The sequence below is a fragment of the Brachionichthys hirsutus genome, chromosome 16 (genome assembly GCF_040956055.1).
Source record: "Brachionichthys hirsutus isolate HB-005 chromosome 16, CSIRO-AGI_Bhir_v1, whole genome shotgun sequence".
Lineage (NCBI taxonomy): Eukaryota > Metazoa > Chordata > Actinopteri > Lophiiformes > Brachionichthyidae > Brachionichthys > Brachionichthys hirsutus.
This window is the reverse complement of record NC_090912.1, coordinates 9113805-9126189: the sequence shown is the minus strand read 5'-3', so window position 1 is coordinate 9126189 and position 12385 is coordinate 9113805. Positions and strand designations below refer to the sequence as shown.

At 38.5% G+C, this 12385-nt stretch overlaps 1 protein-coding gene and 1 long non-coding RNA gene across 2 annotated transcripts; one reads left to right on the top strand and one right to left on the bottom strand.

Moving 5' to 3' along the window:
• Window positions 1–15: 15 nt before the first annotated feature.
• Window positions 16–813, bottom strand: LOC137906166 (uncharacterized). Its single transcript, XR_011105874.1, has 3 exons — window positions 798–813; window positions 310–358; window positions 16–174 (listed from the first exon to the last, which is right to left on the bottom strand). It is a non-coding gene; the product is annotated as an uncharacterized lncRNA (long non-coding RNA).
• A 3494-nt stretch (window positions 814–4307) lies between these two features.
• Window positions 4308–10997, top strand: xab2 (XPA binding protein 2). The gene is made up of 19 exons (XM_068749994.1): window positions 4308–4343; window positions 4677–4825; window positions 5144–5267; window positions 5354–5551; window positions 5905–6039; window positions 6150–6314; window positions 6467–6611; window positions 6700–6851; window positions 6959–7078; window positions 7179–7310; window positions 7807–7938; window positions 8080–8193; window positions 8302–8464; window positions 8572–8762; window positions 9111–9233; window positions 9320–9491; window positions 10091–10217; window positions 10311–10417; window positions 10528–10997. Exons 1-19 carry the CDS (start codon window positions 4308–4310, stop codon window positions 10587–10589), a joined length of 2547 nt encoding a protein of 848 aa, XP_068606095.1. The 3' UTR covers window positions 10590–10997.
• The last annotated feature ends 1388 nt before the right edge of the window (window positions 10998–12385 follow it).

The following is a 12385-nucleotide window of genomic DNA, read 5'->3' as shown; positions in this document are numbered from 1 at the left end:
AGTTTACCCTTGAGGTACATTTCATCAGCGTCGACTACAAAGTAGGCCGTTTTGGCATCAAACGGAGTGTTCTGGGCCTCAATCCGTTCCCTCTCGGGTTTGCGGAGGTAGATGGACGCTGGGCCGTAGGCCCCCATCTCGGCGTCTGTGCTCATTGTGGCACTTTAGTGGAGACTGAGAATGTGAAGGAATATGGAGTTGCTTTGAGTATATTTCGTTATTATTTAGTCGAAGTAAGTAAGAAGCAATGCTTTTAATTGTGCTAATATCAAAATATTAGAAAGGCTTTTATTCCTGCGTATGTCTTACTTCAGCGTATCCAAACTGAGTGGCACAGATGTGTTGTTGTTTAACGATGCTAGGAAAGAAAGATTGAGAAAATCATTGAAAAAAAACCCACAACCAATACTAAATATTTTCAATTATGTAGTTCTTACTATATGAACAGCTATTCATACATGAATGTTGGCGAAATTGAAACGTTTTATTTCTGGTCTGTAAGTCATTTCAATCCATGTAACTTTGTGTATTAGTAATCTTGTTTTTTAAAATGATACTTTACATGTCTTCAGTCGGTTGCTAATTCTGCTATTCTGAACCTGATACATTTTTAAAGCTTTTCTAAATGAGCAATTAAAAACAACTGCAAAATTATATTTGCATCTTTCTTTAAAATATAAAGCAATATATATGGTTGATATTATCACTGTGAGAATAAATACATAAAAAACATAAAAACATAACATGCAATTGAAAGCAAAATGAAATATCTCATGATAAATGCAAAGTTCACCAACCTGGGATGTTCTGCCAGTTGTCTGAGGAGTCTGAAGCAGCTGCTTTTATAGAGGCTGGCACTGCCCAGTCAGCAGAAGTCCGCCTCTCGATTTGGTCAAACATCCCTGCCTTCACAAGATCTATCTTAGCCCATTCCGTGTTTGTTAAGCTCTTTGTATTTATTATATATACAAATAGCATTGTATGACTGTCAAAATATGAATAACATCAAAAACATAAATAAAATACAATAAAATAACAAATCTTAATTTAAATAGGATAAGAATTTATTTGATTTGGGTAGACTTAAAATGAAAAGGAAGAAAAGTACTTCAGCAGTTTCAAATTGTATTATGTACATTTGGTATATCACAACATTTGAGAAAAATATATTAAAATCTATTAATGGAGTGTTCCTTGACTTCCCTTTTTGCCCTTTGTAGGACGAACTCAAATGTCATCAGTATTAAGTGTCAGAACTTGTCGACATTTCAAATCCTTGAAACGTAGTAAAATTAAATATGATTTGTGGGTATATCAACTACACAGTGCACCAGTCCTTCACACACCATAAATGCATTTTGAACAGTATGCCACGTAACATATATCATCTCATACAAATTGTTTTCGAGACAAGCATTGGATCTTTAATTTGGTCTCATAAAATGTGATGCTAATGCTCAAAGCATGTCCCAAAAATAGACGCTGTGAAACACAAACTGATTTTTCAGCCATTTATTTGTTAAACAATTGACTTCATTATATATTCTCATTTACCAGGATGATTTAAATAAAATAAAATACAAAGTCACAGTCGGAGGTTGTGACTTTTTACTCTAGCAATTAAACATGCTCATGGCCAAGAATGGCCCAGTGTGAATTTGGAGAAGCACCCAAGTGGTGCTGGTGTATAGTTGCAAGGCATGGCCTCTTCTCATATTCCTCTATTAAAACTGGATGTAAGTCCCTTTCCATAAAGTTCAAGTGGTATTACACCGTGCCTTAAATGGATTAGAATATTTGACAACCATGCTGAGATAAGGTCTATATTAAGTCCCACTCGGATATCAAAGATCTTTATCCTCATGCTGCTTTTCATTCTAAGGATGTTGTTGCTGCTATGGAAACTCACTGTCCTTGTGAAAGTATGTGACTCTTGTTTTTAGATATTTTTGTCTTTGGTTCCGCAGTGAAATTACTTCATAATCTTGAAGACAATTTTCAGATTCAACTGTAGTTCATAAGTCCAATTTAATAGTATTTTAATATTTACAACATTTTAAAACACAGTATGGAATTGAAAGCTGACTTTGCAGACATAATAGTAGTTGTCTAATTCCCTTAAATCTCTGCATCCCATTTATAATAATATAATAATGATCTGTTTCTATAAGTCAAAAGATCTGCGGCAGAACAGTTTCACTGTTCACAGTTAGTCAATACAGGAAAATTACTAAAATGATAACACATATTCAAAATATTGTAAAAATAAAGTTGTTTGCCATAAGGTTGTTATGATCATAAAGACTTTTCACGCTTGGGCCCCCAAGGGGCAATTCCATTTATGTTGTACTCATCTTGTCTGTCTTGCAAATTCGCATGCTCTTCCTGCCGGGAATGGAATGGCATTTTGGAGAAGCACACAAGTGTCGCTGGTATATAGTTGCAGTGCATTCGCTGTATGTCTCTGAGCTGTCATTTGAGCCATAATGACTTTCTGTTTAGAGTGCACATTTCAGCTGGACCGAACTTGCTTACTAATACATTCTATTTAAGTTTAGATTCTAATTTACTTGGCATTTATTTGGTAGGGCAGTACGGTGGTGCAGTGGTAAGTGCTGTTGCCTCCCAACATCAAGAAAATGCTAATTCGATTACACTAAATTGGGTGCAGTGGTAAGCGCTGTTGCCTCACAGCAAGGAGGTCGCAGGTTTGAATCCAACTTGTGGCCTTTCTGTGAGGAGTTGGCATGTTCTCCCCGTGTCTGGGTTCTCTGGCTTCCTCCCACTGACACTGCTCGTAGGTGTGAGTGTGGAGGATTGTCTGTCTCCTTGTTGCCCCGAATGGTAAATGGTAAACAGACTGCACTTGTGAATTGAATTATTCACACACACATCCACACTCCAGTGGGCAACTGCTGCCATGCAAGGTGCTGCCAGACAATCCAGGGTTCAGTGTCTTGCCCAAGGACACTTCAACGCGCAGACAGTCAGAGCTGGGATTCGAACCACTGACTCTCCGATCACTGGACGACCCACTCTACCAACTGAGCCACAGCCACCCCTGTAGCAGTAAAAATAGTATTTGTGTGTGTGTTTGCAATATGAATGCAAATACTATGAATGAACTGGCAATATGAAGGAACTGGCGGCTTGTCCAGGGTGTACTCCGCCTCTCGCCCGTTGACTGCTCTGATGGGCTCCAGCACAACCAGCGACCCGGTAACAGAGAAAGCGGATCAGAAGATGAATGAATGAATGCATTTATTTGGTCATTTACAGCGAGAGATTATGTCGTCTTACACATCAAATTAAACATTTTCATTTCGCCAGGAATGAAGAAACACCGATCACCATGCTCTTTAAACAAAGTCACTAATCACCATGTGCAATAAATAAAGTACAATACCCCCCCGACCTAATGTGCAATGCTCACTCCAATAGAACTGAACATTCATATTGCAAAGACTATTTTTGTACTGCTTGTTATTGTGTTGTAATATTGTATCTAAGCACCAAACAGAGCAGCACTCCTAATCACATTGTGTACTTGCTAGGCAAAGGCTTTCTATTTTCTACTTCTAATTAACAAATCAAGTACAAATATAACAAAACTAAAAGGGAGTTTGCTGACCTAAAATAAATCAAATAGACAGCTTTATATGCTTTATACAAATAACTCAATAGTCATTAGATCTTTATTATTTTTTTAATGAAAGATAAAGTCTGAAATTGTTTTCTTAAAATATGTGGTGGGGTTTATTCCACACAACTCACACTTGACTGTTAGTATAATTACATGCAAAACATTATTCAATGAGCAACTGGTTTGATATGCTACTGTGTGGTTTCTAACACAGGCTCATTGTATTTCTTAAATTGCCATTATTGAGCTGTACTACCATCTACTGCATTATTGAGATGTATGCCATTTATTCTACCATGCAAAATACTTTATCTTGCAATGACGAAAGTAAAAAAAAAAAAAGCAATCATGTTTTTGCACAACGGGAAAAAAAGTTTATTCTTGGTCATACAGGACTTTTCTACCAGTTTTCCCACTTATGTTACTCGAGTAATTGTTCTGCTGTTGTGATCCTGTTGATAAGTAGGTCAAACATAAACGAAATCAGCGCGTCATATATCAGCTTTGGTAAAATTGCTGTGAACTCACTGGTGACTTGGTCACGCGATTTCTGTGACGAAAGCGGAAGTTCTCTTTTGAATAACACGCTTCACGAAACCTGCAAGCTAGTGTTAGCTAAATCTAACGCAATTGTGTCTCGAATAGTTATTTTCTGTAGGAAATAATGCTTTCCCAAGATGGAAAACCCGCTGTTATGTTTGTAAGACACGCCGTTCAGTATAATGTCAAATCTTTATCTTTATTGAATGTGAATGTTTTCGTGATATCTTTTGCTTGCTATTGTTAGCTTGGTTGCTGTTAGCTTAGCTTGCTGTAAGCTACGTGTAAGATATATTGACAGAATCGTAAATAAACTAAGGTATCAAAATCACGAAATCATTGAAGCTCAATAGCTTTTGTGATTGTTAGCTTGCTGATTAATTTACAATTAAAATCTACATTGTATTATTCCGGATGTTAGCTTTAGCCAACTCTTTCAAAGGCTATCAGTTGTGCTTAACATGCTGTGCACTGTGAATTCCGGATCTACCAGGAGGACGACGATCTGCCATATGAAGAGGAGATTATCAGAAATCCGTATTCAGTCAAGTGCTGGATGCGTTACATCGAGTTCAAGCAGAATGGACAGAAACCCACCCTGAACATGATTTATGAGCGGGCTCTGAAAGAGCTGCCTGGCAGGTAAAAATAAACATTTGAAATAAACATTATTTTTTAAAGATTATAAAAAAAATATATTTGATCATTGACAAAAAAACACACTCCTAGATTATTTTATCCAGATGCACTTTTTTTGAATTAAGGTGTATGAAGAGTCGTCAGTAATGAAAATGTAATTAGCACTGTTTGACAAGTTGAAGATCGGAAAATCAAGTTTACATTTTTTTTTGTCACCACTTACTTGAATATGGGCTAAACTATTCTTTGAATTTTTGTAAGCTTGGAAAATGCAAATAAAGAGTTAAAAAAAAAAATGGGCTAAACTATTTTTTTTAACAGCTATAAATTGTGGTACAACTACCTGAGAGAAAGACGAAAACAGATCAAAGGAAAATGTGTCACTGATCCAGGCTATGAAGAAGTCAATAATTGCCATGAGAGGGGATTGGTTTTCATGCATAAGGTAATTTTTGCTATAGAATCACAGGATTAAAGCTAACGAATGTGATACTAATATTGTGTACATCTATTTTTTTCTCCCTAAAATAGATGCCAAGAATTTGGCTTGATTACTGCCAGTTCCTCGTGTCTCAAAGCAAGATAACAAGAAGTCGGCAAACATTTGACCGTGCACTCCGAGCTCTTCCTGTTACTCAGCATCCACGCATATGGCCTCTGTATCTTCGCTTTGTCCGGAAACTGCCCCTTCCTGAGACCGCAATTCGGGTGTACCGCAGGTATCTAAAGGTGAGGGCATAGTACACAGACTAATTCTGTACGAAGCAGGTTTCTGGTGAGTTAGGGCTGTATGATTTTGGAAATTACGGTTTTGTTTTGTCTTTTTTTTTTTTTTTTGCTTAGAATTGACATTGTGATGCTCAGGCATGAGAATCCCCAAATTTAAATGTTTAATGCATTTTGTCTCTCTCTCATTCACTTGAGATTCCTGTCTCATTTAAAACACTGCTACTGACAGAATCATTTAATATTTATTAGTTATATTACAAATGAAAACTGATATAAAAACTTAAATGAAGCTAGGTTTTTTTTCTTTTCACATTAAAATATGGGTAATATGTGCTGTCTTTTGTTTGACGTAGCTTTCTCCAGAGAATACAGAAGAATACATCGACTACTTACGGTCTGTTGGCCGTTTGGATGAAGCTGCTGTACGATTAGCAGCTCTTGTCAATGATGAAAGCTTTGTGTCCAAAGAAGGCAAATCTAACTATCAAGTAAGATTTTATTGTCTTCTTATCCACCTCCAAATATGCTTTCTATTTTATTTTATTTTTTCAAGAAAATTGATACATATTGTCATTTTGTGCATCAATTTTTTGGGCAGCTGTGGCACGAGCTTTGCGACCTGATCTCTCGGAACCCTGATAAGGTGACCTCACTGAACGTAGGAGCCATTATTCGAGGAGGCCTCACCCGCTTCACAGACCAGCTGGGAAAACTGTGGTGCTCGTTGGCTGACTATTATATCAGGAGTGGCCACTTTGAGAAGGTCTATTTCCTGTACCTCATTTCTTCACTCATGCATATCACGAAGCAGTTAGCATTGAAAGTTTGTTTATTGTTTTAGTCCCCTGCAGTCGTGTTAATATTAATTTACCTGTCTGTTTAGCTCACTGTCTTTTGCCGTGTTCACCTTTGCAGGCCCGTGACGTATATGAGGAGGCCATTCTTACTGTGGTGACAGTAAGGGATTTCACCCAAGTGTTTGATAGTTATGCTCAGTTTGAGGAGAGCATGATTGCGGCAAAAATGGAGACCACTGCTGAGATGGGACAGGATGATGTTGGTATGTGTGCTTTGATTATTATTGGAAAGGATATTTGCATTGTCTTCTGTTGATATGCATGCCTCACTCTTTGTCCTCATCTTCCTAGATGATGTAGACCTGGAACTTAGACTGGCCCGCTTTGAGGAGCTGATAGCCAGTAGGCCTCTGCTATTGAACAGTGTCCTGTTGAGACAGAACCCTCATAATGTGCATGAGTGGCAAAAACGAGTAAAGCTGTATGAGGGCAATCCGAGACAGGTGAGTTCTCGGGACTTTTCTTTATTTACACGCAAGGTCCACATACAATTCATGGTTGTTTAAACTTAACAAACCTCTTCATCTCAATTCTACGCAATCCTCTACAGATCATCAACACATATACTGAGGCAGTACAGACTGTGGATCCGATGAAGGCCACAGGGAAGCCTCATTCTATCTGGGTTTCTTTTGCTAAATTCTATGAGGAAAATGAGCAGCTGGATGATGTAAGTCACAAAGGGACTTTCAATGGGGGATTATCGCAACCGAAATTAAGATCGCATGCCGTTTCTATTCTTTATATATTTGAACTTAACTGTCACACAGGCGAGGACAATTTTTCAAAAAGCTACCAAGGTCAACTACAAACAGGTGGATGACCTTGCTGCAGTGTGGTGTGAATATGGAGAGATGGAGCTGCGCCATGAGAACTATCAACAGGCGCTGCATATATTAAGGGTGAGACAATTCACCTGCAGTCATAGCTAGAGCTGCAGACAGTGAAATGGTTCCGCCATGTGCATTAGTAGCAACACCTACTGGCTGGACTGAGAAACTACAGCAACATTGGCAAAGTTTGTCTTTCTGGGAATGTTTCTTATTATACTGAGATTTAATTAGATGCTTTTTTAAATTTTATTTTAGAAAGTCGACACTTGGCAACTGGTGCAGTGTAGAAAGCTGATAATAAACTACAATATCAGCTTAGTTATTGACTAGCTAAAACAATAGCTACAGTGAATACCGCCTTCTTAAAAGAGTTATGTGGCAAACCTCTGTCTTTTTAGAAAGTGTGACATGCCTATAGACGCTAAATGTAACGCTATGCCTGCATTTATTTTCTGTAAAAATGACAATCTTGAGGCAAGAAAAACGAGACCCTATAAAATATATATAAAAGAATGTGGTTTATTTTTTGTAATTTTTTTTTGTATGTTAAATGATCTTAATACAGAAAGCCACAGCCATCCCATCCAAGAAAGCTGAGTACTTTGATGCATCTGAGCCAGTCCAGAACAGAGTCTACAAGTCCTTAAAGGTTTGGTCCATGTTGGCAGACTTGGAGGAGAGCCTTGGCACTTTCCAGGTGTGTTTCGTTCGTGCATAGAAACCAAATATAGGCTGTTTACTCTACATATATTACATCACAGATAAATTGTCAGGTATTTAATGCTATTAGAATTGTTTTGACATTTTTTTCTGCACTTGCTTTTGTTCTCGTCCTCAGTCTACAAAAGCAGTGTACGACCGGATTATCGACCTCCGCATTGCCACTCCACAGATCATTATCAATTATGCCATGTTCCTTGAGGAGCACAACTACTTTGAGGAAAGCTTCAAAGTAATAAGACTCCCCTTATTTCCTACAGCAAAAAACTATTGCCGACATCTATTATTACTTTGAGCAGTGGCCCGCCCATTTATCTTGTCCGTGTCTATTCCTGTTTAGGCGTATGAGCGCGGTATCGCTCTCTTCAGGTGGCCAAATGTTTATGACATCTGGAACACTTACCTCACGAAGTTCATTGATCGTTACGGGGGTAAGAAGCTGGAGAGAGCTCGAGATTTATTTGAACAAGCGCTGGATGGCTGCCCTGCGAAATTTGCCAAGAGTAAGTAGCTTAATGATATGTAGACTGATCTTGTATACTGTGTATATCTCTAATTGTCTACTTCCTACCTTTGATCACTGAATCGAATACTCTGTCTTCCTGTCCAGCCGTTTACTTGTTGTACGCCAGATTGGAAGAGGGCTATGGATTGGCACGACATGCCATGGCTGTCTACGAAAGAGCAACACAGGCGGTAGAAACTGAGGAGAGACACCACATGTTCAATATCTACATCAAGAGAGCGGCTGAAATATATGGAGTTACATATACCAGAGCAATCTACCAGAAAGCTATTGAGGTACATGTTAAACATTTTGTTGCCACTATTAATTATGTCTGTGAAAAATCTCATTCATTTTCTGAACCGCTTTGTCCCGGTACCGGGTCGTGCTGGAGCCTATCCCAGCAGTCACCGGGTGAGAGGCGGGGCACACCCTGGACAATCCGCCAGTTCATCGCAGGGCCACACACACGGGGTGGGGGGTCATGGGCAGATGACTTTTATTTCCTACGTTTATGGGTTGTCCTCCTTGGCTTAAATTGTAATTTGCTCTGAGTGCAGTAGAACTTCCGTACACATTATCTTCCTTTGTACTTTTGTTTTCATTATAGCTACATTCTTAGTTGTCCCTTTTTTCTTATCCAGGTCCTGCCTGATGAGCACGCGAGGGACATGTGTCTGCGCTTTTCTGACATGGAGAGTAAACTAGGGGAGATTGATCGAGCCAGAGCAATATACTCGTACTGCTCCCAGATCTGCGACCCCAGGGTGAGACAATCACTTCCTGTGATTACCTGTAGTGGGCAAAAAAAACAAACATGCACATCATAATGGTTATGATATTCATATTTCAGGTGACTGCTCATTTCTGGCAGACCTGGAAGGAATTTGAGATACGTCATGGAAATGAGGACACTATAAGAGAAATGCTGAGGATCAAACGCAGCGTCCAGGCCACGTACAACACCCAAGTCAACTTTATGTCCTCTCAGATGTTGAAGGCCACAACAAGCTCCACAGGCACTGGTGAGAGACGGCTTGCAGTAACAAACCTACTTTTTGTTACTGAATAGTTCATTCTGAAGGTTTTATTCGTGGGTGACGAGCAAGTAAACGACAACGTTTCACCATTTTCGCATTTGTACGACACGATAATCAAAGCGCCAGTAGGTTTGTCTGACAGTGTTTTCTCACAAAAACGTACGTGGCTACGTGTCGACCAGACATGATGTGTAGCGTCATACGTAATTCGTCTACTTAGTAGACTCTACTAAGTCACGTGGGCGTGTTTTAAGGAAAGGTCAATTAAAAAAATAAATGAGGAAATACATTTTTGGAGGCTTGGAAATGAAATGTGGAATGTCTGAAACAGGTGACGACTTGATTGCTTGCATCAGATTGAGAATACACAAATATCTGCTGTAGTACTTGATGAGCTACAACATTGAATGTTTTTTTATTGTTTCCAAATTAAGAATATGACAGAATGTATTAGGTAATTATTGCTTTCCTGTTTTCTTTTGCAAAAGCAAATCATTGTTTTGTAGTTAATAACAAGTATAATGATGAGGATAGCCAGGATATGCATTTATTCACATGTTTTTTTCTTTGCTATTTGTATCCAGTGTCAGATCTGGCTCCAGGCCAAATAGGAATGGATGACATGAAGATATTGGAGCAGAAAGCTCAGCAGCTTGCTGCAGAAGCTGAGCAGGACAAACCGAAGCCCAAAGAGAAGATTCTCTTCGTCAGGTTTGTCTCATTTTTAATTCCAGACTGATGTGTCTGTTAATTTTGTTTTCTTTTTAATAAAGAATTGGAAATATTTTTTCTCTCTATGTGCAGGAGTGACGCCTCTCGCAGTGAGTTGGCTGAGCTGTCTAAACAAGCCAATCCCGATGAAATCGACATTGATGATGATTCTGGAGATGAAGAAAATCAGGGACCGGATGGTGAGCGACAGACGCAACATGTTTGGCTTTTGCTAAGATAGTGCTGCAAATGTTTTAGTTTCATGAGTACATGAACATTGTACTAATTATTTTATCTTCTGACTTAACAGAGGTGCAGCTTGAACAGAAGAGTGTCCCCACAGCTGTCTTTGGGGGGCTTAAAGATGACTGATCCCCCCTTCACTGAATTTCTTTCCATTTGGCTCTTTTTTTTTTTTTTAAACACTTAATTTCATCCACTTTATTTTGAAACAATGAAAAGAGAATGGCAGCATTTCGGCCTTCTGTGTATTTAGTTCAGAATTTAATAGTGCACTATACATGAGCCTGTATTAGGATTAGCAACGTGGTGGCAATTCTTCTCATTAAATAATGAAAACACTTCTGGACATCTGGTAAATGTTGAGGCTATACTTTTACGTGTATTTCTGCACGCAACATGGGATAATCATTCTTGTCTTGAGTCTCACTTGTTTGGTGGATGTCGAATGATGAATAACTAAGATGTATGCTGTGTCTCACCAACTACCAGAGTGCTGTAAAGAAGTTGAACATCCTAATTGAATTAAAGTTTCTTTTGTACGAGTTTCTAATTTTCCTTCATTTTTTTTTACGCCCTTACAGAGGGAGGGAACATAATGTTACTCCTGTCCATATATATATGTAGGTAGAGGGAATTGGTTTATTTGCATCTCAAAGACTGCTGGACAGGGGTCTGAAATGTCATGTTTTGTTGGTGTAACTCAACTGGTTTATACAATATACTTGGTTTAGTTTCTAATACAAACGCAGGCTTTTCTGTGTTTCCCTGATGTTTTTTTTGTTTTTTTAAGATTATGCCATGAAAATGTGTTTAGGTTGCTGTTAAGGAGCAAATTTCATTGACTTTTTATTATATGTAGCAAGATGCACATTTTTCCAATGCTGGCTCTTATGGTGTTCGGGAATTCTGCGCCATCACTTCTGACTGATCATTTCTGTGCATGTCTTGTTAAAACAACTGAACTGATGGATGAGAGGTGAAATGTCTTCCACCAAACTTAAACGAGTCCAGTTGAGTTTTTGTTTTTGCTCTTCATGACTTGTTAAATCAGTTCTAATAAGATGTTTATCTGTTTTTTACTTGTTAAATGCAATAACTACCAGTAATCCAAAAAAGCTGGGGAAGTTTTTTTTTCCTTTCAAGTTAGAGTTTTAATGTACAGTATTTTTAATTGGTGTTTAATGGAAGGTTATTCTCACCGCTTGTTGCAAGTATACTCAAAAGAGTAGAACATTGTTACTTTCATGATGAGATTAAAATAACTGGGGGGTAATGCTCTTACAAAGCTGTTGCATTAACTTGTAAATCATAAATATAAGCTGCCAATTTAGCAGCTTTAATTTTACCTCACAGTAAACCTTTTATTTTATTTATTAACATAAAACAAGTACGGTACGTGCTATTGAGTTGGCATACCAGCAGTTGCGCAAAGGCGGTTTTGTGTTATACCTGTTTATCATGAAGCTGATGGAAATTGTTCTGTTCTATGTAAATCCTTGTGGCCGTCGTGCGTGCTGCTTTTCTGCGCGCTGAGCCAATAGATTTTATTTTAAACGCACTTTACATTTGAAAGCAAATCTCAAAGTGCACAATAGTATAAAAATAAATAACATAAAAATCAACAAATGAAACGGATAAAATCAACACGCAAAGGATGTGCGTACTGTGGTCCCGCGAGAGTCCTGGAACTCCGATTAGAATGGCGTCTATTAGATGCGTAAAAACATGTGAATCTCATCATTAGCCGGAGCAGCCAGTCACCAGTGTTTATGTTATTTTCAATTTAGGTTGGATTTTCTTTTGTGCGCAACGTAGATTTTCGCCGTGCGAAGACCGTATCAGCTGTGCGTAATTACGCACGAGCGCACCTTCGAGGGAACGCTGGTTGTGACTTTCCGATACTTTGTATTTATTGTTCTCCCCCT